General features: G+C 44.8%; 1 protein-coding gene across 2 annotated transcripts in view; it reads right to left on the bottom strand.

Moving 5' to 3' along the window:
* The window catches only part of LOC135908011 (uncharacterized), a 132920-nt gene that overhangs the window by 20950 nt on the left and 85000 nt on the right, over nt 1–26970 (bottom strand). The window contains exons 10-15 of one of the 2 annotated variants that reach the window (XM_065439783.1): nt 23329–23389; nt 18953–19081; nt 17910–18085; nt 15874–15919; nt 14985–15053; nt 6000–6071 (exon numbers count right to left, since the gene is read on the bottom strand). In XM_065439783.1, the coding sequence (XP_065295855.1) occupies nt 6000–6071; nt 14985–15053; nt 15874–15919; nt 17910–18085; nt 18953–19081; nt 23329–23389 (553 nt within the window). The remainder of the gene's footprint in view (nt 1–5999; nt 6072–14984; nt 15054–15873; nt 15920–17909; nt 18086–18952; nt 19082–23328; nt 23390–26970) is intronic. The other variant, XM_065439784.2, reaches the window with a different exon arrangement.

Genomic DNA, 26970 nt, shown 5'->3' with positions numbered 1-26970 from the left:
CCACCCAATCGCGGGGAGTGGTGACGTTGCATAAGTCATCACCAAACTTTGCTGCCGTCAGTGAGTACAACCCTGCTCGATAGACGGCGCTACCGAGCCAAGACAGATTGGTGGATTCGCCGCTGCAGCTGCTTTTTGGTCAAGCGACGTAGACCGTTCGGGCATCCCGCGACATCAAATGGAAGTTAAATTCTCTGCTATTTGCAGTTTGTGCAAGTTTCGTGAGCCAGAAAAACCAGCGCACCACTACGCGATAAAGAAACGCGAAATCGTGGACAGCGCGAAGTCCAGCGAAAATAAAAGCTTTCGACTAACTGCGTCGTTGTCAAGGGTAATTTAAATCAGTTCTCTTTTCTGAAAAATGAATTGAAACTGGACAAATCGCATTTTATTTCGTCTTATAATAGAACAGAAGAATGATTTTTGCAACGAATGGTTGAGTACTAGTGGAAGAATTTAACTGAGCAGTGCCTTCATCATCGGGAAAGTGCTTGAATGTCCCGGGGGAGTCTCTAACCATGTCCTGCATTTACCTCAATTTGTCGAATATTACGGCTCTGTTCGTGGTAATATTGTGGCCTTAGAGGATCTCGAGCACTGGTCTATCACTTTAGCTTCACTTAATACTTTCCTTTAGTGTCCCATAATGCTGCCATTAGGAGTCTCTCGTTAAGCGAACAATGTGCTATGAACCTCAACTCTGAAATGTTCATCTCTCCAATAAGAGGAAGAGTACACGGATATTCTTGTATTCTGTTAATTATTTACGCGAACTGAGATATCATAAATACAGAAGGCATCACGTTCTGCAAAAAGGCGAGATTGTGTTTTCAAACGTTTGTGCTTCCGCATTTAGGAAACATTGTTGATTTCGGCACTACCTTAAGGCTGCACTCTAGTATGTAAAACATCCGGTATATACAAAGTAAGACTGTCCACTTTATATTTTCTAAATACAACTGCAGGGATTCCGCAAATGATTCGTAAAATCTGGGGCAATTCAACCAGAAAACCGCAAGATAGAAATTTCTACGACTTTCAGTTTTTACGAATTACTACACTAGAACCTTGACATCAATGCTGGTCAAACACTTCGTAATCTTTCGCACTTTGTTGCCCCATATTATGCCAGGACTAACCTGTTCAAATTGACACATCCTCATTACTGTTTCCGACCCGAACCGTTTACCTGAAAATTACCTGGATTCTGTAGAGTAATAAAAGGCACAAATCTTAAAGCGTTTACTTTCGCGTCCCTTTGTAAGTTTGTATGGCTTCAACTTTTTTCGTACCCTTTAAACTGACATGCTTTGTCGCATGTATTTATTTAGCTCTTACATATTTGCCAATTTTCTTTCTCTTTTTTTAAGTTTTCTTTATTTCTTCCGCTTCGGAGTTTGAGCATGCACTATCGAATGAATGAATGAACGAATAAACAGATAAATACATTTGTCCCCTTAACGCAGCATGGCAAAGCACGCTCAGCAGGACATCGTGAGGGATGTGCGTTCACCCTGTCCACATCTGCAATGCGCACATAAAACGCAAAAGGACAAACTATGATGATGTTTGAGGTTTAATGGCGCAAGCGCCAGGTGTGGCCAACGAGCGCCACGCTAGTGGTAATGAATATGTCGTGGTCTGATGGGTTCTGTGAATTTAATGTCACGTGGCTGTAAAGGGGCCTAAAAGAGTTGGTGCAAATTGCATAAAAAATTACACGTAGTAAAATTATGGCAATGATTAATGACGTGTACTATGATCACTAAAATGCATTAAGAAAGAATGATGGATTATATAAAATATGCGAGATGCTAAAATTGTCTAAAGCTGGAACCGCATGGCGCGTTTTTCGCGAGCGAAAAACGCGACGGGCGGCAAACGCCCGCGTGGCCGCCGACGCGCGAGCACCCGTACGAAAAAAAAGGAGCGGCGATTTCGCGCCGCGTTTTCCGGGTTGCCAGACAGCATAACTCTGAACGACATGTATTGTATCTGTTACCGCAAATATAATATGCCCTTAATCGTACAGAACACTACAATAAAAATAATCTGAGTGTAATTAGACAGCGACATTTCTTTCCGAGGTGTATTTATCAAGCTTAACTTCAAGCAGCAATATTGTGTGCGAAACTGCGACTATGTACCTTCCGCATGCTGAGAAGCTGCTGCTTGTTTACAACTTCACATATAAAAAGGAGGGTCGGCCGCTTATTACCGAGCAGAAAAGGCGACTGCTACTATTAAGGGGGATGCTGATACTGAAGCAAGAAAAAAATGCGGGTCAGTAGGCACATGTGGGTGCGGGTTGCCTGGTTGAGAAGAGAGCGAGCACCATACACTGGTATTATTAGCAAATTGTATTGCCAGTGTTAGCGATGAGACGCGACGCTTCTCCACTTTAGTTACTAGGGCCTCGTTGAAGGTTGCTTTGTTCATTTTAGGTGAACACGATGCGCGAACCAACACAATGCGCGAACGAAAGCACGGTAGCACATGTTTTCCTTGACGCGCGCGCCAGTTCTACCGAGAAAAAAAAAAGTTCCGCCAAGGAGGTTCCGTCGAGATGCGCAGAGACTAGGGCCGTACTAGGGCCAGAGTGCTTGTGCTGGAGTTCTCAGTGGCAAAAAAATAACCAAAATGTCATGTGACCAAATGCCACGTGACTTACCTGAACTCTGATTGGTGGACGCGCCCGCGCGACGCGTTTTTTTCTACTCCGAGCAGCAGCACGCGGCGGCGCGATTTCGTGATGGATCCTGCTGGGCACGCGTCAAAATGACGCGCGCGTCCCACCATCCGCGCGTCAATCGCGCCTGAAATCGCGCCATGTGGTTCCGCCTTAAGAGCACTACTGCCTCGCCAGAGCCCTTGAAACGCAAGGGCCGAGAGGCATGTGCTATTCGAAATAGCTATCACAGCGGCATCCTCTAAAGAGAGGAGACGCTACGAACGTATCGGGCTAATTACATGTAACACAACGTCTTTCAGGAAGTCTATGACTGCGTTAGTATCAAAGAGTGGTTCTGGGCCGAGTAACATTACAGGATGAAGGGGAATGTGCTGCCGGTATGCTAACGGCAAATGTTTCTGTCTGTCAGATTCGGCTTTCCGACACTCCAGGAGGATATGGAGTACGGTTAGCCTCTCCCCGCATCTACCACAGGTTGGAGGCTCACTTCCGGTGAGTAGAAAATTATGAGTGCCAAACGTGTGTCCTATTCTGAGATGACAGAATAGGACATCTGTAGGGCGTGATTTTGTATTCGAGGGCCAGAATCCTAACTGTGGTTTTATAAGGTGTAGCTTATTATCCGATTCACCATCCCACATGTGTTGCCAGTGATCTCGCAGCCTCCTTCGCAAGAAAGGCCTGAGATCTGTGACAGGCACCTGAGCGGTAGGGTTAACAGCTTGCGATGCGATTGACGTGGTCATCTCGTCCGCCAGAACGTTACGCTCATTGCTCCTATGGCCAGGCAACCAGCACATAATGATACGCTGGTTATATCTGTACACTATACACAAGACGGAATATAGTTCATTCAGTACTGAATTTTTGTGTGTATAAAGTGCCGTCAGGGCCTTCACGACACTTAGGGAGTCTGTATATATCGCAGACTTTTGGAGTTTTGATTTTCTTCTATGCTTCACAGCAGACAGTAATGCGTAGGCCTTGGCCGTGAAGATACTTGTTTCCGGATGTAGTACACCAGATTCTGAGAAGGATGGGCCGAAGGCAGCATAAGACACCCCGGCATTTGACTTCGAAGCGTCTGTGTAGAACTCTGCGCAGGAGTGCTTGTGCTGGAGTTCTAGAAAATGCATTCGGATTTCCATCTCTGGTGCGTGTTTTGTTACTTCTAAAAATGATATGTCACATTCTATCAGCTGCCACTCGCGAGGTGGTAACAGCTTGGTTGGATGCATTAGGCGAAGCTCGAGGCGTGGGACATGCGTTTCATCACTAAGCTCCCTGACTCGAAGCGAGAAAGGCTTTCTTACAGAGGGGCGATTATGGAAAAGTGTAGTACATGTCATATCGTTAACAGTGTTAAAACATGGATGTTGATGATTGGAGTGTATTTTCAGGAAATATGTAAGGCTGATGTAAGTTCTCTGTAGATGGAGGGACCATTCATTTGATTCCGCGTATAAGCTTTCAATCGGGCTTGTTCTGAAAGCGCCAGTGGCTAAGCGGATACCTGAATGGTGGACAGGATGTAGGATCTTTAGTGCGCTCGGAGCGGAAAAGTTATACACGACGGCACCATAGTCCAATCGTGATCGAATTAGGCTTTTATAAACATTCATCAGACACTTCCTGTCGCTACCCCATGTGGAGTGGGATAGAAATTTAAGTTCATTGTCTTTGGACATTTTCCTTTAAGATATTTAATGTGCTGTATAAAAGTGAGCTTGGAGTCTAGTATAATACCTAGAAATTTGTGTTCTTTGTTGATAGGTATTTGATGTCCACACAGTTGAACACAAGGATCTGGAACCAGCTAGGCCTCTCTTTCTAGTAAAAAGAACACAAGAGCTTTTGTGGGGGTTGATTTTAAATCCGTTTTCGTCTGCCCACTTGGAAACCTTGTTCAAGCCCTGCTGTACCTGTTTCTCACATACTGTGAAGTTGCAGGATTTGAAGCCTATTTGTATATCGTCTACGTATACGGAACAAAAAATGGCCGGTGGCAGTGAAGCACGTAGTGTGTTCATCATAACGATAAAGAGAGTGCAGGTGAGCACACCTCCCTGGGTAACCCAGTTTCCTGTATAAATGAACGTGAAAGTACACTCCCGACTTTCACGCGGAATGTACGGTTGGACAAATAGCTTTCTATTAGGGCGAGCATATTGCCATGGATGCCCATTCCCGACAAGCCTCTCAAAATTCCGTAGCGCCACGTTGTGTCGTACGCCTTCTCCATATCAAGGAATACGGATAGGAAATATTCTTTATGTAGAAAGGCGTCGCGAATGCTTCCCTCAATGCGTTCAAGGTGATCGAATGGGGACCGCCCTTCTCTGAATCCACACTGAAAGGGATCAAGGATTTGGTTGAATTCCAGGAAATGTATGAGTCGCCGATTAATCATTTTCTCAAACAGTTTACAAATGCAACTTGTAAGGGTTATCGGGCGGTAACTTGACGCCAACGAAGGATCTTTACCTTGCTTCAGAATGGGAATCACAATCGCTTCTCTCCATGCAAGTGGAAGATACCCAGCAGCCCAAATAGTGTTGAAAAGTGTAAGTAAAGTCAGTTGTGTATCAGTGTGTACGTTCTTAATTATGTCGTACATAATTCTAACAGGTCCTGGTGCAGAGCTCTTGCATGTGATCAAGGCAGCTCTAAGCTCGGCAATACTAAAGGGACGGTTGTAAGGCTCATTCTCTCGAGTTTTTCTTGTTAATCGCTTACGTTCTTCTATTTGTTTGTATATGAGAAAGGATTGCGAATAGTGAGTTGGACTTGACACGCTCTCAAAATACTCCCCAAGTGAGTCTGCCTGGTCTTGCAGTATATCGCCCTGTGTCTTTACCAGAGAGAGTGAATATGTTTGGTGCCATCTAATCCTATTCACCTTGTTCCAGGCTTTGGCCTCATCTCTAAACGAGATAATACTCGATAAAAATTTCTGCCAACTTTCTCTTCTGGCCTGTCGGTGGGTTCGCCGACAACCTACGCCCGTGGTATCTACTGAGTACTGCTCGGAAAATGTGCCCCCAGGTACCGGCTATATGTTTGGAAATGTCTTCGTAACTTCTGGTTGAAATGGGATTAGCGATAACAAAAAAAATATTTATGGGAACAGACCCGGACAAGTGTCTTTATTCGACGAGTGGCGAGCATCTGCGAGTGGTATTAAGCCAGCTTTCACATTCACGGGCATTACAACGTCTAACAACAAATGTTATCAAAGACAGTACTGCGCATCATGTGGCTTGCCGTTTCATCGCAGAATTATATCACAGTGTTGTCGTACACATACCTCTTTGGTCATTCGACTGAAGACTTTGAAGTAGCAGTCACTTACGTCGACCCACACTGGCGTTCTGTATTTCTGGACAGGGACATAGAAAGAGCACAATGTAGAATTAAGCTATTTTAATGAAGGCGAACAATCCTTGTGCAAGGACAGCAGTAGTGTGCCGCAAATGTTGCAGCTCTGCTCGGCGTTCATACAGACTAGAACTTGCGCTGCTTGAGAGATGGACGTGTCATTTACACTAGGAATATATTGCTGCTGTGGCCAAACTGAATTCTGGGGTTCTGCGTGCGAAAACCCCAATTTTATTATGAGGCACGGTGTAGAGGTACACTTAAGTTTCATTTTGCCACCAGGGAATCTTTAACGTTCCCCAATGCACGGGACGCGGGCGTTTTTGCATTTCGCCCTCATTGATAAGCGGTTGGCGCGGCCGGAATTCGATCCCGCGACCTCTTCTTAGCAGCGCAACAGCATAGCCACTAAGCCAATGCGACGTGTCAAAATTGAGGGCGAGAAGCGCTTAACTTTTTTTAAGAACAGGAATTTAGCTATTTCTGTACACGAATCAGTGTGCTTATCGCTAAGGCTGATGCAGTTAGTGTAGAATAACACGCGTCGCAACGCCACATCCTCTCGAAAGTTGCGGAGTAGGAGCATTGAAGTAGACGTCTGCGTTACTGAGTAAAATGGTACCATAGCCATCCATCCCCTCCCATCTGCGGAGCTGCTTATAGCACCCATACTGTCGGGTTCATGCCTGCTTGAGTCGAAGGTAAACTTCAATGGGTAGAGCAGTCCTAGTGAAATTCTGAGAGACACTACTGTAACAAATTTACTGTTTCCTTTCTGACACCTTTCTCTCCAATTTTATGTCAGAGCATGGGGTTTTACGTGTCATATCCAGAACTGGACTTTGACGCAACAGTTTTGCGGACACCCGCAAGGAGGAGAGAAGTAATGAAGTAAGGGAAATTGGAGACATGCATCCGATCGTAGCCATTGCTACAAAGGAAACACATACGGGCTCCTCGAAAGAAAAGCATTGCAGTTGAAGAAAATTCGTCCTGGTCCGGGGCTCGAACCCGGGACCATCGCCTTTGCGGCGCAGCCGCTCTCCTATTGAGCCGACCAGGTTGGTCGGGCACGAGTAACCAGTCGGTCGCCGCGAAACCGTGCGGTCGCTGCTTTGAAGCTTCATTCTGGTGTGCCTCGTTTGGTTATACAGACAGCCTACTATAAGAACATATTTCACATAGTTCACTCTAAGCGCTTGCCTACCCTTCACGCAGAAGCCTGTTCGGGAGACTCCATCGTGGAGACCGCCAGCAGTGGGCGTACACTGTACCTATTTGGTAAAGTGATAGTCTCTAAACGATTCTGTGCTTTCAGATTGCCCAAGATTATTACAATGACAGTGAAGAAATTCCCTCATTTTGTGAGTACCTACATAAATGTCCAGGAGGGCTGCCGCGTGGTGTTTTTATTGAGCGCCGTAAGCGAAACTTATGAGGAGTGCGCCGCAGGATCCTTCATACTACGGAAGGGAGGCGCTTCCGAAAGACGGCGAATCCGTAACTCCTCGCCCCCGATATTATGCCACGTTGTCTCGAAAGAAGGCATTCTTTCTGGTCCTGTTAAACTTCGCGCCCTAGCCGAATTCCCGAAGCCCACTAACTTGAAAGCACTACACAGCTTCATTGGCCTATGCCCCTATTTTCGACGGTTCGTTCTCAATTTGGCTACTGTGATGGTACCCCTAAACCAGCTTCTCCAAGGTGACAATGAACTTTCTACTTGGTCGGACGCTTCTGAAGATGTCTTTACGACTCTTCGCCTACTTACGTCTCCATCAATCTTGCGCCATTTTGATCCAAGCGCACTCACAGAGCTTCACACTGACACCAGTGGTGTCGGCCTAGGTGCCGTGCTCGAACAACTTAGGACAAATGCCGAAGACGTGGTCACTTATGCCAGTCATGCCCTCACCAAAACCTGAGACCAGTTACTCAGTGACAGGGAAAGAGTGCCTGGCCATCGTATGGGCCCTTCAGAAATTTCGTCCATATCTCTATGGTCGACACCTTGACGTGGTGACGGATCATCACGCTCTTTGCTGCTTGTCTAAACTCAGAGACCCGTCAGGCGGCCTCGCTCTGGACGCAGACACTCTGACGCCGATGCCCTTTCGCGCTTCGCAGTTACTTCGGACGCCAGTACTTCTACCTACAGTCATGATATCTCACCACTTGACATGCTGGACATGGCCTCGAAGCAGAGAAAAGACCCATGCATCGTCATAATATTCGATGTTCTGTCAAATTTTCCCCGAGCTTCGGCACCTCGAGCGTTATTCCAACAGGCGCTCCATTTCACTAGTTGCAAGGGACTTTTATACCGCCGCAACTACCACAATGGCGGTCGCACATGGCTCTTAGTAGTGCCCCGCCACATTCGAAAAGATTTATGCTCCGCATTTCACTCTGACCCGTAGTGTAGTCACGTCGCAGTGTCAAAGACCTACACACGGCTTCGCCTACGATATAATTGGCGAGGGAGGTACAACTTTATCAACAATTACGTACGCTCCTGCATTGCGTGACAACTATGCAAATGTCTACCGCATCTTTCCACCGTACCTCTCCAGCTCCTTCCTTGCCCAGCTCACCCATTTGACAGTGTCGGACTTCATTTATACGGGCCTCTTGCATCTACTGGCGCTGGCAAACGATGCATTGTCGTCGCCGTAGATCATTTCACACGATATGCCCAAACCACCGCCTTACCTGCCGCACCAGCAAAAGACATTCTTAATAACTTTGATCTCCGCCACGCCGCACCTCCTGAAATGCTGAGCGATCGGGGTCGCGTATTGCTCTCGGATGTCCTGCAATAACTCCTATATGAGTGCCAAATTATTCACCGCACCACTACTGCTTATCATCCACAGACCAATGGCTTAACAGGACAATTCACAATAACTCTTGGTGACATGCTATCAATGTAAGTTGCGTGTGGGCACTGTAATTGGGATATTGTACGTCGATTCGTCACATACGCGTATAACACTGCCTCTCAAGCCACTACCGAATTCTCACCATTCTTTCCACTTTACGGCCGCCATCCTTCGAGTGCTATTGATACGATTCTCCCGTACCATCCAGACCCTACTGAATGCACGCCTCTTGCTACAGTCGCTCAGGAAGCCGATAAATACAGACAACTGGCCCGTTTTTTGACGCCTGCTCAACATTGTCGCCAAAAAGAGCGTCATGACGTCAACCCAACCCCTCACCCCTTTTCAATTGACTCACTCGTCAGTATCGTCAGGTCAGGTCCCGCCTTTTAGCTGCTCCTGTTCTTTCGTCCAAGCTGATCCCGTAGTACCGCGGGCCCTACCGCGTGGTTGCGCAACCATTACCAGTTAATTACGTGGTCAAACCCGTATCGCCATCTTCAGATATCCGTCGTCGTGGGCGAGAGACTGTGCAGATTGACTGGCTCATTACCATCCGTATCGTACCATCCGTGCCATCCGGATGGCGTATTACCATCCGCTCACGTCTTCCTAGGTCGCCAGGATGGCTACTCTTGAATTCCGGGGGTGATTGTGCGGAAGATGATCGGCCAGCTGAAAGCCTCGTTGCCATCGCGTGGCTCGTCCCAAGTTCAATCTCTGGCTGCGCCCTACTTGCTGGTGCTGCATTTGTCGCTGCTGCTCTACGACCCGAATGAGCCCCCTTTACAATATGAAGATGAAGACGCATAGAGTTGCACTTTCGAAAATGTTATTAGAATAAATTGCAGAATTTTGAAATCTCACAACGCTTCATTTTACCACCGTCTTGTTGCAAATGCAACAAGGCGCCTATATCGCTGCATACGTCTCTTCAGGTGTCTAATTACTCTGCCCCTCACTACATATGGGCACTATAAACAATTAAATGCAGCGTATAGGTCCCATGGTGATGATCATGTCCGCAAGGCATTACAGCGAAGTAGGTCTCGAAAACCACCTAAAATAATACGAACAAGGGCCCGCGCACTATTGCCCTTGAAGGAGCCACTATATAGGCGGATGACCTCACCGGCTTGGCGCTGTGGCGCCACATGCATGTCCTCTGCAGCCCAGAAATAGGCGTCGACAGCGGGAAGAACTGCGGCATGCTGATGAAACGCTAACCTCACAGAATTATTTGTGGACATGAACGATGCAGGAACAATAGATCGCAATAAAAAAAAATAGAAGCATGTGGTAATCATGAGTAAGGAGGTTCAGCGGAGGACCATTCCCAAAGAGTATGCGGGTCCTATGCTCCTGTGTGGAAGAAAGCTGGATAGGTATCTCAGTTACGCGCGCCTCTGGAGCCTACAGGAGAGAGACGTTCCTGTCGGGAGTAGGTTAGCACATCAAATTTCTAAATTTGCCTTTCATATCATGTTATATATTTCTATTTACATCTTCCAGAGTAGCTCGAACCTGCAAACAAAACCCATACCGGGTTTTTCAAAAAGAAAAATTCGCATTGAAAGAGAAAAATCCTACTTATTTGAGTACCAAAGCCGGACAAAACGCCTTTTGAGTAAACCGCATGGGTTTCTTATGAAGCATCGTACTACTATTGGGTGGATAATAACTTGCTCTTTCATGAAACACACTTAATTTTTTACACCAACAGACAATGAAGCCAGAATATTATCGGGAAAAATAACGAAGGTTTTATTTGAAGCCTACGAACCATAAGAAAAGGGCAACTGACTATAGTCATAAAGGCTACATGCCACCGGTGTGAGCAAGTCGAAAGATAATTCATTATCATAGGAAAGGTGGGAGGTCAGCCTCAACCAAAATATTGAACTCGCATCTTCCGTATTACGCGTGCGATATTCCATTAATAGAGTCACAGTGGGGGCCATCCTCCTGTCTCTTTTCTTGGAAACTTGTGCCTATATACTATGTAGAGCAAATGCAAAAGCAAATGCAAGAGTGTGACGTAATAGTTCTGCGGAAACCCGCCAGGTGGAGACATGTAAATAATTAAACGGACACTACAGCCAAATAATAAGTCGCCGTGGACTGTTTAAATACCATTCCAGAAACCTCGCAACGCTTGTGTCGTGCCAGTGTCAAGAAAGGACTTATTCATGAAAAAATTGCATCTGAAGGGTCCGAATACCTTCTTCGAAATTCAAATCCCCCGCCACACAACCGGGGGAGTGGTGATCACGGTGGTGGAATAGGAGAGGTGGCCAAACGGTGCCACTTCGCCAATGCGCCGCGCAGTACGCGACGGCCCTCGAGTTGCGGCCGCTTTTCGCAAGGTGGCAGCAGGGGTAGCCTGGGCCCCTTTCTCCGCTCCGCCGTACTTGAAAGTACGTACCAGGCAGGCGTTCGCGAGCATTCAAACCACATTTTTCCGTCTCTGAGGTTTCAGAAAGAGCTCCGCATCGTAGTGGCGTGCAGCAGACAGATCATTAATCACACTGAATAGTTACCGTCGCCTAAAACGCACTTCTCGCGCGGATTCTGACTGCATACGCGTCGTTTATTCCTTGCTTCTTTCTTTATTTTGCTGGATACAGATTGGTTCTGACAACTATGTGGCACCAAATGCCTCTTTGTCAAATGAATCACGTTTGACACGGTTATCTTTGTGACATGTTCACTGTCAATAACTACATCTGTTTCTTCTTCATTTCCACAATACTAATAAAAATTCTTGATCATCGTGTACTGTTGCCGTTCTAATATATATATATATATATATATATATATATATATATATATATATATATATATATATATATATATATATATATATATATATGTGTGTGTGTGTGTGTGTGGACCATAAACGCTTCCTTGTGAGCAGAGCATGCAAACGCGAGCGTATTTATATGCTCCCAAGGAAGCGTTTATGGTCCATTTCCTGCTTTACTACGCATCAATGAGACAATGAGAATGCGCCATTATGGAAACGAAAAAAATCTAAAAGCGCAGGATAAGAATAAAAAAGTAAGCATGCTATCAAAACACCTTTCAGCTATAATATTGCTTCGCAACAAAAGTCATAGGAGATTTGGTGTTAACGTACATTCCTGCGCTCAACTGTGCCTTCGGTATGCATATTATTTAATTGTACACTGCAACCTTGAAAATGTATTCAGTTTCTAGCACAGCGTAATTGTATTCACAAGTTAACTGCCAATAAATTGTTTTCTTACTTTTATTTTGCGCACTTTTTTCTGTTCTATAGGGAGCTGAACAATAATTAAACAAGTGGTGAGCGCACACTGAAATTCAGTTAGAGCCAGGCGATCGTAAATCAACTACGTCCATAAGCCCAATGCTACCCACAATGATGTGAAAAGGAAATATATTTTTTTTTTACTCTGCAAGCACCAGTAAGAATTTTCACGCTTCCAGAAAAATACATAGGCGTTCTTTGCGATCGACGTTCTGTGTCAGTCTTATCGAGATTACCCACGCCGATCAGAAATTTATAGTTCCATAGAGGTCGACGTACTTATTTTTCTGGGCAATGCCAACAGACAGACTCTATAAGCTAGGAAAATCATAATCAGCGTTTTAAAGCCAGAAAAATTGCGATAATAACCCACCTTATACATCACAGCGAAAGCTTGGGATGCGTGTCTTTGAGCCTATAAACCTCTTTCGCCACCTGGCGACGGCTGTAGAAACTCGAGAGCTGAGGCTAAGCAGTGCGAAAAAGACAAGCACCCAAGGAAACAAATACCACAGACAAGCGTGGTATTTGTTTCCTTGTGTCCTCTTCTTTTTCGCGCTGCTTAACCACAGTTCTAAGTATGAACCAACTTGTCCTCATCAAGATCTTACTAATGGAAATTTCTTCTCGGCGCTTGTCTGTGGTATTCGTTTCCTTGTGTCCTCGTCTTTTTCGCGCTGTTTAACCTCAGTTCTCAGTATGAACCAACTAGCCCTCATGAAGATCTTACTAATGCGAACTCGAGAGGTGTGGCGACATGCTAGCGGCGCTCGTTTGGCCACCTCTCCTATTCTACCACCGTGGTGGTGACGTTGCATACGCCATCAACACCCTTTGTTGCCGTCGGTGAGTAAAACGGCGCCCAACAGGCTGCGGCACCCAGCCAAGAGAGAGCGCTGGAATCGCCGCCAGAGCTGCTTTTTTGTCAAGCGGCGTAGACCGTTCGGCCATCCCGCGGCACCACATGGAAGTTGAATTCTCTGCTACTTGCAGTTTGTGAGAGTTTCGCGAGCCAGCAAAGCAAGCGCAGCACTACGCGATAACGATACCGAAACGCGAAAGCGTGGGCGACGCTGAGTCGAGCGAAAACGAAACCTTTCGACCACCCGCGTCGTTGTCAAGGGTAATTTCAATGAGTTCTTCTTGCTAAAAATGAAACAGAACTGGATAAGTAGCACTTCGTCTTATAATACAATACAAGGAAGTTTTTGTTTTCTTTTGCAACGAGTGGTTGAGTGCTGGTGACAGAATTTAGTTCAGCACTGCCTGCGTCATCGGGTAAGTGCTTTAATGTCCCGGGATGAGTCTCTAAACATGTGCTCTGCAGTTCCATTAATGCGAAAACGCTCTTTGGAGAGCACATGATTAGAGACTCACAACGGTCCCGACGTGGGACTAGCTGGGTGCGCGACGAGTTCGCGTCCTCGCCGGACCTGCAATAAATTTTATTCACTCACTCACTCACTCACTCACTCACTCACTCACTCACTCACTCACTCACTCACTCACTCACTCACTCACTCACTCACTCACTCACTCACTCACTCACTCACTCACTCAAATCATGTTTTGCATTGTCCTCAGTTTTTTTTAATTGATAAAGCCGTGTTCGCGATAATATTGACGCCTTAGAGATTCTGAAGCACTAATATATAACTTCAGCTTGACGTAATATTTGTCTTTAGTGTCACTTTCAGTGAGAATGAGATAAACACCCAATCGTAGCAATTGCTACAAACGACAAGCCTCGCCGTAATCTGAGAGGCTTTTGTTTCGAGAAACTCATATAGGTGCCCTTTGTAGGAACTGCTACGATTGGGTGAATATCTCATTTTCTCTTAATTAACTAATTCTCTCCACCTTGCGGGTTTGCGCAGAAATATTATCGTGAACGCTTTCCTTTGCTTCTTTGCTTCGAGTTGTTGACAAATTTGACTTCGCCCTGCTATCTGCTAGCTGCCTGGTGAGCGCAGATGGTAGAGCGGCGGTCCCGGAAATTCGGTGGCCCCGGGTCCGAGTCCGAGTCCCGGACCAGAACGAACTTTTCTTGAACTGCGACGCTTTCCTTTCGAGGAACCCATATGGGTTTGCTTTGTAGCAATTGCTACGATTGGGTGAATGTCTTATACTCCATTAATTATTTGAAATGGGCTTCGCGGCGACCGTAGGTGAGTGATGGCGCGAGAGTAGCGCGCATCGTTTCTATGGAAACAAAGCACTGTATGAGCGGAGGTCTGTCTGCGGTGGCTGCTGTGAATCGCGCCCAAGCGACACCCACACGCTGTCTCTTGTGATATCTCGATAACCGAGGCAGTCGTGCCAAACTTCGCTCCGTTTGCAACGCACCAGCCAATACATCACCAAATGAAAACACGTATAGAGCTGCGCTCAAATTTCGCATAAGGGAGTATTGTAAACTTGGATGAATTTTTTCAGTAAAAATAGTTTGCTGAATACGGGAAAAATTTTCTTAAATACGTGTAGAGTGGCAGTTAAAACTTTCACGAGTATTTTACGCTACCATGGGAGGGGGGGAATAGAGAGTGCAAGAAGCTAAGTGCCAGTTTCAAATATTTATTGCCGGGCAGCGAGAACCAGTGATTCAGGGTTTGAGGTGAACGTCTAATTTAAAAAAACTACAACTCAAATAATCAGTCTTTTTATCTGGTATGATTGACGTTAATAGATATAATGACATTTTAACTGATATTCTAGTTGTATAAATACAAAGCAGCTTCACCACATGTGTGTCCGTGTCCTTGAAGGCAACATCTCGGATGGCCCTTTCGATCTCCAAGACGTGGCCAGCCTGGGCCAGTGAAGCAAGCAGTCAAGATGTAAGCGGCACATGAAATAAGTAGGCTTCAGCACATGTTGAAAAGACATGGTCTGCACCCTTAGCTTAGACTTACTGAAATGCGTGAAAAGCAAAATTGTTTTACGTCTGTCTTGAATACTGAAGCAACCACCTCTGCATAAAGCGGCACCCGCTTCTTTCATGTCGCGGCGACAACAATGCCTAGAATACGTTCCGTCTTTGATCATCGACACCACCGAGATGCGAAACTTCACGAGCGCTGCTGCCTGGAAGTGGTCCGACGCTTTCGATTTACTTCTATTCCCACTTCAACCATTGCACTGCAGGCTGAGTCAGCATTTGGTTAATTGAGAATGTGACAGATATAATATAAACCTGGTGGTTTATGACATCTGGCTCATAAACTGCAGACAACTGTTGCTGGATCTGTTCTGGCCGCAGAAAAAGTGCACAAAAGCAGAGATGAACGATGAACCATGACCATAAAGCTATCGTGCGGCAGCGCCGCTCTTACGCGCTACCTGGAAGACTCTGCATTGCTTCTGCTATTTTCTATATGGTCTTACTCAAACATTTATTTGAGAGATGCGAGAAATGCTGCGCGGTTAAAGAACTCAAGACGCTCTCTCTATAGCATTTGGCGTCCGTGCTGTCATGCAGACATCATAAACATTTTGAAATCTTTCTACTCAATTTTCCATCGCCCACCAGCTTCTAGAATTAGGCGCTGGTGGCGGCAAAAATGAAACGTTGAAGGCTTTCTCAGAATTTGCCTCTCAAAGAAGTGAAAAGATGCAATACGGATGCTTACACTTCCGACGTATGTTTTCCCAATGTAGACGGCTGCATAGGCTGCACTGAAAAGCAAAATGGAGGTGCGAACATTTATATGATTTCTCACACAGTCAATATAAGTTCAGTCATGGTGCAGTAAAAGAACAATATCTGCAACGCAGAATTTCTTTTTTTTATATCGAGTAACTATGGTGTTTCACGACATTGATTTGGCACATTTAACGTCAGAGCTGACTGATGCGACAGTCCTTTCTTCAGCCTCGAAATCAAACAAACAATTCCAATACGATAGTAGTTCTTTAGGTGCGTGCAGCAGCTATATCATCATCCGCCTAATTTAATGTCCATTGCAGGACATAAGTTTCACACAGCGATCTTGAATTACTCCTGTTGTGCGCTTGCGTATTCCAAGCTGCGCCTGCAAGTTCTCCGATTTCGTCATTCTAGCTAATTTTCAGCCGTCCTCGACTACGCTTCGCTTCCCTTGGCACCTATACTGTAACTCTAATGGTACACCGGTTATCTGACATTCACGTTGCATTGCCTGCCAAGCATCATTTTTATTCTTTTAATATGAACTGGAATATCGGACATCCCCATTGGCTCTCTGATTCCCACCGTTGCTCTTCCTGTCTCTTACCATTACGCCTAACATTTGTTCTTCCATGTCTGCTTGGCGGTGCTTAACTTGTTCTTGGACGTTTTTGTTAACCTCGAAGTTTCCGCCTCATATATTACTAGCGATAGAATGTATTGATTGTACAATTTTCTGTTCAACGACAGTGGCAAAGTGCCAGTCAGAATTTCATAATACCTGCCAAATGCCCTCCCACTCATTCCTATTATTTGCTTCATTTATTTCTCATGATTATGATTGCCTGTGAGTAATTGACCTGGATATATGTACTCCTGCACAGATTCCAGATTTTGGTTGGCCATCAGGAATTCTTGTTACTTTGTCAGGCTATTAAACATTACCTTTGTCTTCTGCATGATAACCTTCAAAACTACTCTTACACTTTCCCAGTTAAGATCCCCAACAACTTCATGCGATTCATCCCCAGTGTTGCTGGACAGGGCAATGGCATCTGCAAACCGAAGGCTGTTGAGATATTCGCCACTGGTCTTCACTCCTCAGCCTTCCCAGTCTAAGACCTTGACTATTACTTCTATGCATGTAGTGAATAGTATCGTAGAGATCATATTTCCCTTTCCGAAGTTTTTATAGGCAATTTCCCTCTTTTCTCCTGGAGAAGCAAGGTAGTTGTGTATTCTTTCTAGGTATTTCCGAAGATATCCACGTATGCTTCCTGTACTCCTAATTACGCAATGCCTCCAATGCCTTTTCATAATCTATGAATGTCATGTAGAGAGATGAATGGATTGTACTCCGCAACGACAGCGACAAAGCCTTTCTAGTTCATTCTATTTCCCAAAAAGCAGATGCGTTCCTTGATTCACTATCGTTATGTACTGTTTACTGCCGGGTTCACTGTCCTTTGAAATGGCATTTGCTTTTCTTGGTTCTTGGCATTGCTGGTTTACCCTCGCTATTGTCTACATGAGAACGTAGATTGGCATTTCTGTTTGTAGGCTAATGACAAAATTCATAAAAAAGTTTACAGTATGCCATAAATTCCATTGTTCGCAGTTGAATCTTGCTTTTGCTGAGTCATCTGCCGCAATTATTCATTCGGTCCCTTAGCGAATCGTTTTTAGCCTATGCTATACCCTGCTGAACAGTTACTATTACTAGTACTCGTTACCTAAATATTATGGATGCAAAATTTATTTGAAGTATTTCCTAATGCTACTTTTCCATCTATTTACTCAACAAATGGCTTGATCAATGACAGCGTAACCATAAGTACTGAGATAGTGTAAAAAAAGTGAAAATTATAAATGTTCGGAATGCAGCTGCTATCATCAAAAATACAAGCAATCGAGAAATCGCACACAGTTTTGATGCAATGCGAAATGTTTTTTTTTTGTCCAACTCCGTGATAGAATGATTCGTGCTGAATACGTATCGCTATAATCAACTTCTGTTACCTCTCATGTGGTGTATTCACTGGCAAACCAGAGGCTCCTGGTGACTCGGGGAACAAGTCCGGCGAGTTCCTCTCTGAAATTGCGCCGACTGGCTTCTTCTCGTGGGGTGGCGATATGCGAAGCCTCTTGAGAAGATGTGCTACGGGAGGATACGGGGTACCATCGGATTGGTAGCTCTGCGGAAATGAGGGAGAGACAGAGAGAGAGAGAGAGAAAAAGAAAGCCTTTAATGTGCACAGGGGGTGTTTCCCTCGCCATACGCGTAGCAGGCTTCTACAGGTGGCGAAGGTCGCATCTGAAACGACGCATTCATTCATGGCACACAGGCACACAACATACACATAAGCTCGCACAGTAAGAATAACGTGTCGGGTTGGGGCTAATATTTCCGAGAAAGGCCGAAAACCGCCTTGGTTGCGCGCAAACTATGGCAACGCTGCTCTAAGATCCGTCTGCAGCCGGCCCAATCATTAGTTAGCTCCCGCAAGCGCTTACTTCGATGTACGCAAGCGCCTTACGAGGGAGCGAATTTAAGCGACGATCGATGTTAGGGGCGTGCTTGCAAAGCGCGTGGAACGTGCCACTTTTCAATGGCTTCTTTGCGATATTAGCTCACGCGTGGTATTTTTGTTTTGCGCTGTAAAACCTACTCAGTAACATTGTTTTCGTTGCGTTGTCCCCTGTCATGCTCTAGTATACCGGGGTAGGTAGTAATAGCAATTTCATTATTGGAACGTTGACGCAGGACCAAGCGAAAAAGGCGTCTGTCTGCTTGACGAGGTTAATAATGAAATTGCTATTACATCGCCTGGAACTCTGCCCTAAACGTTTTTAGACCAATTACATACAGCGCTTGCATATACAAGAGAGCGAATGAGCGCTCTATATTGAGACACGTGATTGAAGACCACACATTGTCATATTAAAGGGGGAAACGTATTCCTCAACCAAGTATCAGGTGAGGATATGACGTGTTTGGCTTAGCGAGAAAGCGTAATGACTGAAGAGTGCCGATACCATAGCCTAACGCTGATCTCTCTCACCTTGATGACGGAGAGGTACACTGGCATGCCCTTGAAGTGGTCCAGAAGCGTCGAGATTGTGCCCCGCTTTCGGCCTTTCAGTGCCTCGCCGTACAAGTCGTCCAGCACGTCTCCGACTTGCATTTTGTCCTGTGCACGATAGTTACATTTTGTCGGATAGGGTTAGTGGTTCAGGTATGCAGCACACGCCATGCAGATAATGATATCAGCATTTTGATTTGGAGGTACACCGTAGTGGTGGACTCCAGATTAACTTTGGCCACCAGGGGATCTTTAACGTGCCCCCAATGCACCGGACACGGGCGTTTATTTTTTTTCTGTTTTTTTTCCACCTAGCCCTCAATCAAATGCGGCCGCCGCGGTTGAGATTTGATCCCGCGATGTCGTGCTTAGCAGCGCAACACCACAGCCGCTAACCCAGCACGGCGGGCTGGTTTTATTGTTCTTGCGCACAAAGTTTAGCATCGTATCAGAATTCATCATACCGTCTTATGCACCAAGAAAAATGAAAAAAAAAAAAGGTTACGGATAGCAGCGCTACCCAGAACTCAATTTATTAGGCGTAGCATCAGTATAGCGACACCAGCGTAATGCACAAGCGAACATTCCTGATGATCTCGCAAAATATTTTAATGAATTTTGCGAAACAAGTATCAGGTATAAAACTTCGTTTTCGAGACTACACACACACAGCGCTGCATTTGGATGTTTGTAAATCCACGCTTGTTGCCTTTTTATTGGTGCGCCATGAATGCAGTTGCAGGCCATCACTATAGGGATTGAGTGCAGGTCGTACCCGCTTCAGAGCCCTCTCAGCCTCAGCAACTCAGCTTGCTATAGGATTTCCCTCTGCAATAAGTTCGAATCCCGTGTGTGTTGGTTACTCTTGTAAAAGGCAGATGAGAAATTTCTCGAGCCCCGCAATCCTATGAATGTGATGAAGAGAATTCTTCATGGCATTCTGATACCAATTCTATGAAACGTTGTGTGATTCATTTTATCCATGCTGTGGCGACGTACTTCCTGCTGTTGGACTGTGCCAATGGTAGTTTATAACTTGTAGTCGTAAGCGCCTCGACGGCATCCGAAATGTGTCTGTTACCGCCCTTCTATTTATTTATCTATTTCTAACCCAACTGAAACGAAATATACACTCGCCAAATAATAATTCCGCCAGAAACCATCTCCGAACTGCTGCCGACGTTATAGCCATCAACATTGACGCGATGCAGCGACGCACCTTCATCCCATCCCCTATGCTTGTCATTTATGAGCCATGTGATCGAGCCGGCCTCTTCTGTAACGCTTCCCTCTTCCCACGGTGCGCCATCTAGAGGCGCCTCCGCGAAGCCCGCGCGCGGCGTGTGTCCTAATTTGGCATCAAGGAGGTTCTGACTCATCATTTGACATCAAGGAGGTACTGACTCATCATCATCATCAGCCTGGTTACGCCCACTGCAGGGCAAAGGCCTCTCCCATGCTTCTACAACTACCCCGGTTATGTACTAATTGTGGCCATGTCGTCCCTGCAAATTTCTTAATCTCATCCGCCAAGGTAACTTTCTGCCGCCCCCTTCTACGTCCGTAACCCTTAATGACCATCGGTTTTCTTCCCTCCTCATTACATGTTCTGACCGTGCCCATTTCTTTTTCTTGATTTCAACTAAGATGTCATTAACTCGCGTTTGTTCCCTCACGCAATCTGCTCTTTACTTATCCCTTAACGTTACACCCATTATTCTCCTCTCCATAGCTCGCTGCGTCGTCCTCAATATAAGTAGAACCCTTTTCGTAAGCCTCCACGTTTCTGCCCGTACGTGACTACTGGTAAGACATAGCTGTTGTACACTCTTCAGGGATAGTTGTAAGCTGCTATTCACGATCTGAGAATGCCTGCCAAACGCACCCCAGCCCATTCTTTTGAATATTTCAGTTTCATAATCCTGATCCGCGGTCACTAACTGTCCTAAGTAGATGTATTCCCTTACCGCTTCCAGTGCCTTGCTACCTATTGTAAATTGCTGTTCTGTGCAGTAATGTGCCGTATCAGAGCTGAAGTCCAACAAGGTAGTAGGACCATGGGGGGAGCGCTGCGAACAGCGCGACCCATCACATTGGCTGGAAGAAAGTAGCCGAATTTCCTTGACTAGAAAACTATGGGACACATTGTTTAGAAAAGACACAATGAATGTGTGTCGGAGAGCACTGACTAGAATCTGACTACTTGTTTCAATGTGTAAATAAACCTATTCTTTTCACTTCTACATTCGGGATGCACTCATATATACCATACCCCGAGTAACGAAACCATGCCGATCAGACAAACAACGAGAAAGAAGCCATAGCAAGCTAATCTTTAGTGAAGAGCTTATGTGCTTCAAGCCAGTGAGGATATTTAGGTAACATTCATTTGACGGAGTGAGTTCATAGAAAACACTGCATAATACTTGCACCTGTCTCGGGTTGCAACCAGATCGTGTTTCATAAAGGCAGTTTGAATATACAAGTGCTATCTGGTATGTCAGCTACTTGGTAAGACAACACCCGCCGCAGTCGTGGTGAGCAAAGTCGGGGGAAATTTTCATACAAAGCTTTATCTCACCTAAGTGAAAGCCGAATATCCCAACGGCTCTGCGGCTTGCGTCGATCACATTCCGCGGAACCTAAGAGTCCTAACGGCGCTTCATTACGCGACCCATTAAGGACCAGCGTGACCATATGGTCACATTAGTCTGCACAGTGGATTTCAATTAATTAAGATTAACAAAACGGCACCAAAATCGCCATTGACATGCTGATTGACAGACTAGGGTTTCTTTAATGGATACCAAGTGTCAGCAGCTGTCAGTCTTTTTGTGGGAGCCCCTCGCAAATGCAGGAATAAGTGTTGCTCTTCGAGTAGCGTTGCCATGCATCGCTCCAAGGGGTAAGTGTGTTTTTTCTTTCACTACTTGTTTAAGCAATAGTCAGATATACTTACCACCGTATTGTTCTTTGAATATGTGACCTCCTATGAGCATTTGTGAAAGAATAATGTTTGATTTATCCATGAACATGCGTGTTATCTTGCGCGTTGCCATATGGTCACGCTAGGCCTTTAGGCTACCTAACTTTTTATGTTTTTTACCTGCATTCTCATCTCGTGCACGGCTGCTGGCGCGTTTGCACAGTGGTTATTCCTTATTTTATTGTCGGAATAGGTTGATGTTGGAAGAAATAGCGAAGCAGTCATAGAGGAACATGACAACGTGTCAGTGGTTTATATCGAGCCGCCAGAGGCTAGCACCTATTCGTATGAAAACTCGTCTGATGAAGGCTCAGGTGGGCTCATTGACATTCTAAGCAGGTGGTAGCTATTAGCCGGCGCTGAAACTGTTTTCTCTGACGGACGCCGCATTGGTGGATGCGACTCGGACGATGACGACCCCGGCGAGGAAGGTGACAGAATATCAGAGGTTTCTTCTTCTGTAGTTGATGCGGCCATTCCGGCAAAATTATCCACTGCTTCCAAGTGGACAAAGGGTGATCTCCAGACAAGCCTTGGCATATTTCCCGACCCAAACTTTGCTGCTTACAGGGACTTTTCACTTGTTGAGTTGTTCGATCTTTTTGACAATGCTGTACTCGATAGGGCAAGTACTCGTATGGTGAGAAGAAGCGAATCAAGGTGGCCCATCCGAACACTGTTGCTAAGTACAAGATTAATAGGAGGTACGGACCAGATGGATGCAAATGCAGGCGCCTATAGGATTCCAATCCGTGGCAAAAAGTGGTGGTGGCCGATTTTCACTTCAGTTTGCGATGTATCTATCAGCAACTCTTAGGCGCTAATTTGTAGCACAGGGTTTAACGTCACGCAGGTGGGATTCCGCAGGCAAATTGCACAAAGCTACCTGATGCGATGGAACAATAAGCCTAGAGGACCTGGTCAACGCAGAATACCAAAGACTGGTGATGTGCTGACTGGTACACGGTATGACCAAGTGGCCCACTTTGGTGCACCAATACCTAATGGCAAGAGGGGGAGGTGTGCATGAGATAATTGCAACCGCGCGGTGCACAAATATGACGTCCGCATTTGTATTCGATTATTTATATCATATCACACCAAATAAGTGCTCGACTATTCGCTATATATGTTTTTTGTGATGTTTCATGGCTTGAAATAAATGTTTTTAACTTCGCGTATTTTGCTGTAGTGTAAGGGCCCAGTGTGACCATATGGTCACGGGCTATATTTCAAAAACTAATTAGGCAAGAGTAATAATTTCTTGCATGTGAAATATTAGTATAAATGTAAGTTAAGATATGACATTTATTTCAAGATAGCAAGAAAATAAAGAAACCGGTCCCTAATGGGTTAACCGGATACGTACGTCTTCGCCTGCAACGCTTCCTTCATCCACGTGTGTGACCACGGGAACTCCAGCGGCAAACCTGGGGTAGTAAAGAAAGCGTTCTCAGTGTGGCATCAAACCTTCCCTGAAGCTCTTCCTAAAGGACAATAATTTTGTAGACATGATTGTTGGAGCGAGTTTCGCTTAAGAATAATAATTAATGGACTCCTTCGCAACACTTCAGAACAATGCCTTTGGGAGCCTTTGCTCTTGACAACATATCTTTAAAATTTATAGCATTCCCAAGAATATCTGTTCGGAAACACAGATACAGTTCGGAGCTATGCTACAACATCATTACAAGATGAGGCGTGCAGTGGAACTCCACTTTTGCGCTTCCCTGGGAACACTCGGCGCCATCTAACACAACGGCCAAGAAGCCTGCGTGTGGTCTCCGAAATGCATGGCGCGCCGGGGCGCGAGAGCGCTTAAAGCGCGTCATGAGGAGACGCGACTCCTCGCTCGTGCTTCTTTCTAGACATGCTACGGCATCTAGTGGCACTGCTGAGAATTCGGCGCATGACGTCCCAGACGAGAAGCTTGGCGCGCCGGTGCCTGTGAACGCTGAGAATTGTTTCCTCCCTTGTCGCACACTAAGTGGCACATACTGTAGGACCCAAGTTCACGAGGGGCTGTCTGTGGCTAGATTTTCTCTTAACTAGTACAGTATTTCATCGGGGACAATAGCCATTAGGAATGTTCACCGGCTTCTGCCGACTCCGTGGTGTTACACACGTTTTTAGCGGCTTCCAGGTTCAGTGAATTTGTCAGGTGACGGTTTGTTTGGTGAACGAGCGCGTGCACGCTGTATAGGGTGCTGACTCGTTCGCAAGTGCTTTATGTTCACCATAAGCTTGAACAAGACAGATCGCCTTCTAAGGAAGGACGGCGCGATCCGGCATGAGTGCTTTCTGTTCTGTTCACGCTGTAGGCACAAAAATCCGATTGGCACCGGCTCGTTCAGTCAGCTAAGGTAACTTAATAGATACCAATAGAGCTAGCTGATACGTTACATTCATGGTGAAATAGCGCTATAAAAACACGTAGATGGAATATCACAGGAGGAGCGTGGCTTCTTCGCAAACTGCCAGCTTTCACCTTGCGTTGCCCCGGTTAATGTTCTCGTGTCTTCGGTCAGCCTCCCGTCGCGTGTGTTAACACGCCTCACGTGTTGTTGCCACACGTTCCTCTCGTCTATACCACTTTTTACTCCTTACAATTTCTTGGCATGCAACGGCTTCCTTGCAATGGTCTGCATAAGAGATATTCTAGCCACAGCACGGGGCGTTATAGTTCGTACTATCATCCTGACAAAATTTGCGAGCGGTTCCAGCATTATGCCCTCATAATTTGAAGCTTTATCGCTCAACTGAAGAGAAATACCACGATGAGGAACAAGTGAAAGAAAACTACTGTTGACAATCAATCAAAAAAAGAATCGATTTTATTAACGTGGCCTAGAACAACCTAGTGGTAATGATACTGGCGAACGTGAGAAATGGCATCATGTCATACCGTGGTAATAATAATAATAATAATAATAATAATAATAATAATAATAATAATAATAATAATAATAATAATAATAATAATAATAATATCAATAATAATAATAATAATAATAATAATAATAATAATAATAATAATAATAATAATAATAATAATAATGTTTATTGTTTATTGCCACACAATATACAAAACAACACAAGCAGGCCGGTCTAAGCCTTAGTTGGCTTGTAGGACCGTGCCAATGAATATGATGGACAAGGCAAAAGATGTACAAAAATTGATGAGAGATGAATAAAAGAAAAAAAAACACAAAAAAATGAAAGGCAAAAAATTAAGAACAAGATAACATTTGTTTATCTACATATAACAAAAATCGAAGAGGTAAATATTGCGATGAAAAAAAAAGCGACGTACAAGAGGGTAATTTTACTCTAGCTGTTTTAAGATGTGTTTGAGCGTTCTTTTTGATGTCGCATTAAGTAACTCTTCAGGTAGTTTGTTAAATATGTCAGGCACATAAGCACAGCGTCTGGCCGCGCCATACCTTGTGGCTGAACGTGGAACAACATAACGGACATGTTTTCTTAGCTCCCTTGCGGCGGCACGTTTTTGTTTGAAATCGGAATTCCAGAAATGTTTAACGACAACTGTTTCTATAAGTAATGAATGGAAGTTTGGTAGCCCAAGTTCACGGAAGATGTTTGCAGATGTTACTATTGGGGAATTGTACGCAACGTTTTTAAGAATGTTTTTTAGAATCCGGTCAACTCTACATCTCCAACGATCCGAGCAAAAGACAAAGACTGTAATGCCATACCTTAACACACTGTAACCTAGTGCCTGTGCTATAATCTTTTTTACACACAAGGGTGCAATACTTTTGATATTAAATAACAGCCAGGCTACTGACCTCAGTTTGGAACAAATAAGTGATAAGTGATGTTGCCACGATAAATTACTATCGAAATAGATTCCGAGATATTTCACACAATCCACGTATGGAATAGGTGCGCATTTACAATGAACACAGTCTGACTCATGCAGGTAGAGAGGCAAGTTAATAACAGTAGTCTTAAGTGGGGAGCGAAAACAAACAAGTTTTGTTTTTTGGGCATTTACAACAATTCCATTATTAGAGAACGAAAGCATTGCCTTGTGCACGTCATTTTGCAACATTTCAGCGGATGTTTTATAAGAAAGGTGTTTCGCTAATAATACAGTGTCGTCAGCATACTGGAATACTGAACATTTCGAAATTGCCAAAGGGAAGTCGTTAACAAAGATATTAAACAACAATGGTGACAAAATGGACCCCTGAGGAACTCCAGCTTTTACCGACAGCTTAGAACTAAATATACCCTTATCATCGGTAGAGACCACCTGAAATCTGTTGCTCAAATAATTTTCGAGGACTTTGTAAAAAGGCCCACGAAATCCCCAAAAATGCAGTTTACTTAACAAGATTTGATGATTCAGGGTGTCAAACGCTTTCGCTACATCTAAAAATAGCGCACATGTGAAAAGATTCTGATCAAATGCCGAAAACAGTTCATCTGAAAATTCCTCAAGCAGTGCCACAGTACCACGCCCTAAAACAAAACCAAACTGTCGATTGGTCAGGATAGAAAATTTGTTAAGAAAAGAAGACATAGTGTGGAAAAGAAATTTTTCTAAGACCTGAGCAATAATCGGCAATATTGAAATTGGCCGATAGTTTTCAATACTATCTTTCTTTCCTGACTTGTGTAGTGGTATAATAACTGCAGTTTTTAAGCATTCTGGAATTTCGTCGCCTTCCAAAAAACCATTCAGTATATGAAGGATAATATCTGACAGCGCATTGAAATTCCTCCTGATGGTGTGTAAAGAAATTCCATCATATCCAGTGGGCTTGTTAGGACGGAAACTGAAAATAATTGCCTCCAGATCACCCTTCAAAATTTTCGGAAGAAAAGCCGACGCAGATACGGAATGCCCTAACGGTGAAGTGCTTGTATATGGAGAGAGGGCCCTTTGGGACGCTTTAACAAAGTGCCTGTTGAAAGCATCAGCCACTTCTGTGGGAGGTTGTTGAAAAACGCCGAAAATAGAACGGCGAATAATAATAATAAT

Source organism: Dermacentor albipictus, chromosome 10, assembly GCF_038994185.2.
Source record: "Dermacentor albipictus isolate Rhodes 1998 colony chromosome 10, USDA_Dalb.pri_finalv2, whole genome shotgun sequence".
Taxonomy (NCBI): Eukaryota; Metazoa; Arthropoda; class Arachnida; order Ixodida; family Ixodidae; genus Dermacentor; species Dermacentor albipictus.
Note: the sequence above shows the minus strand (reverse complement) of the source record. Positions and strands in the feature narration are given on the sequence as shown.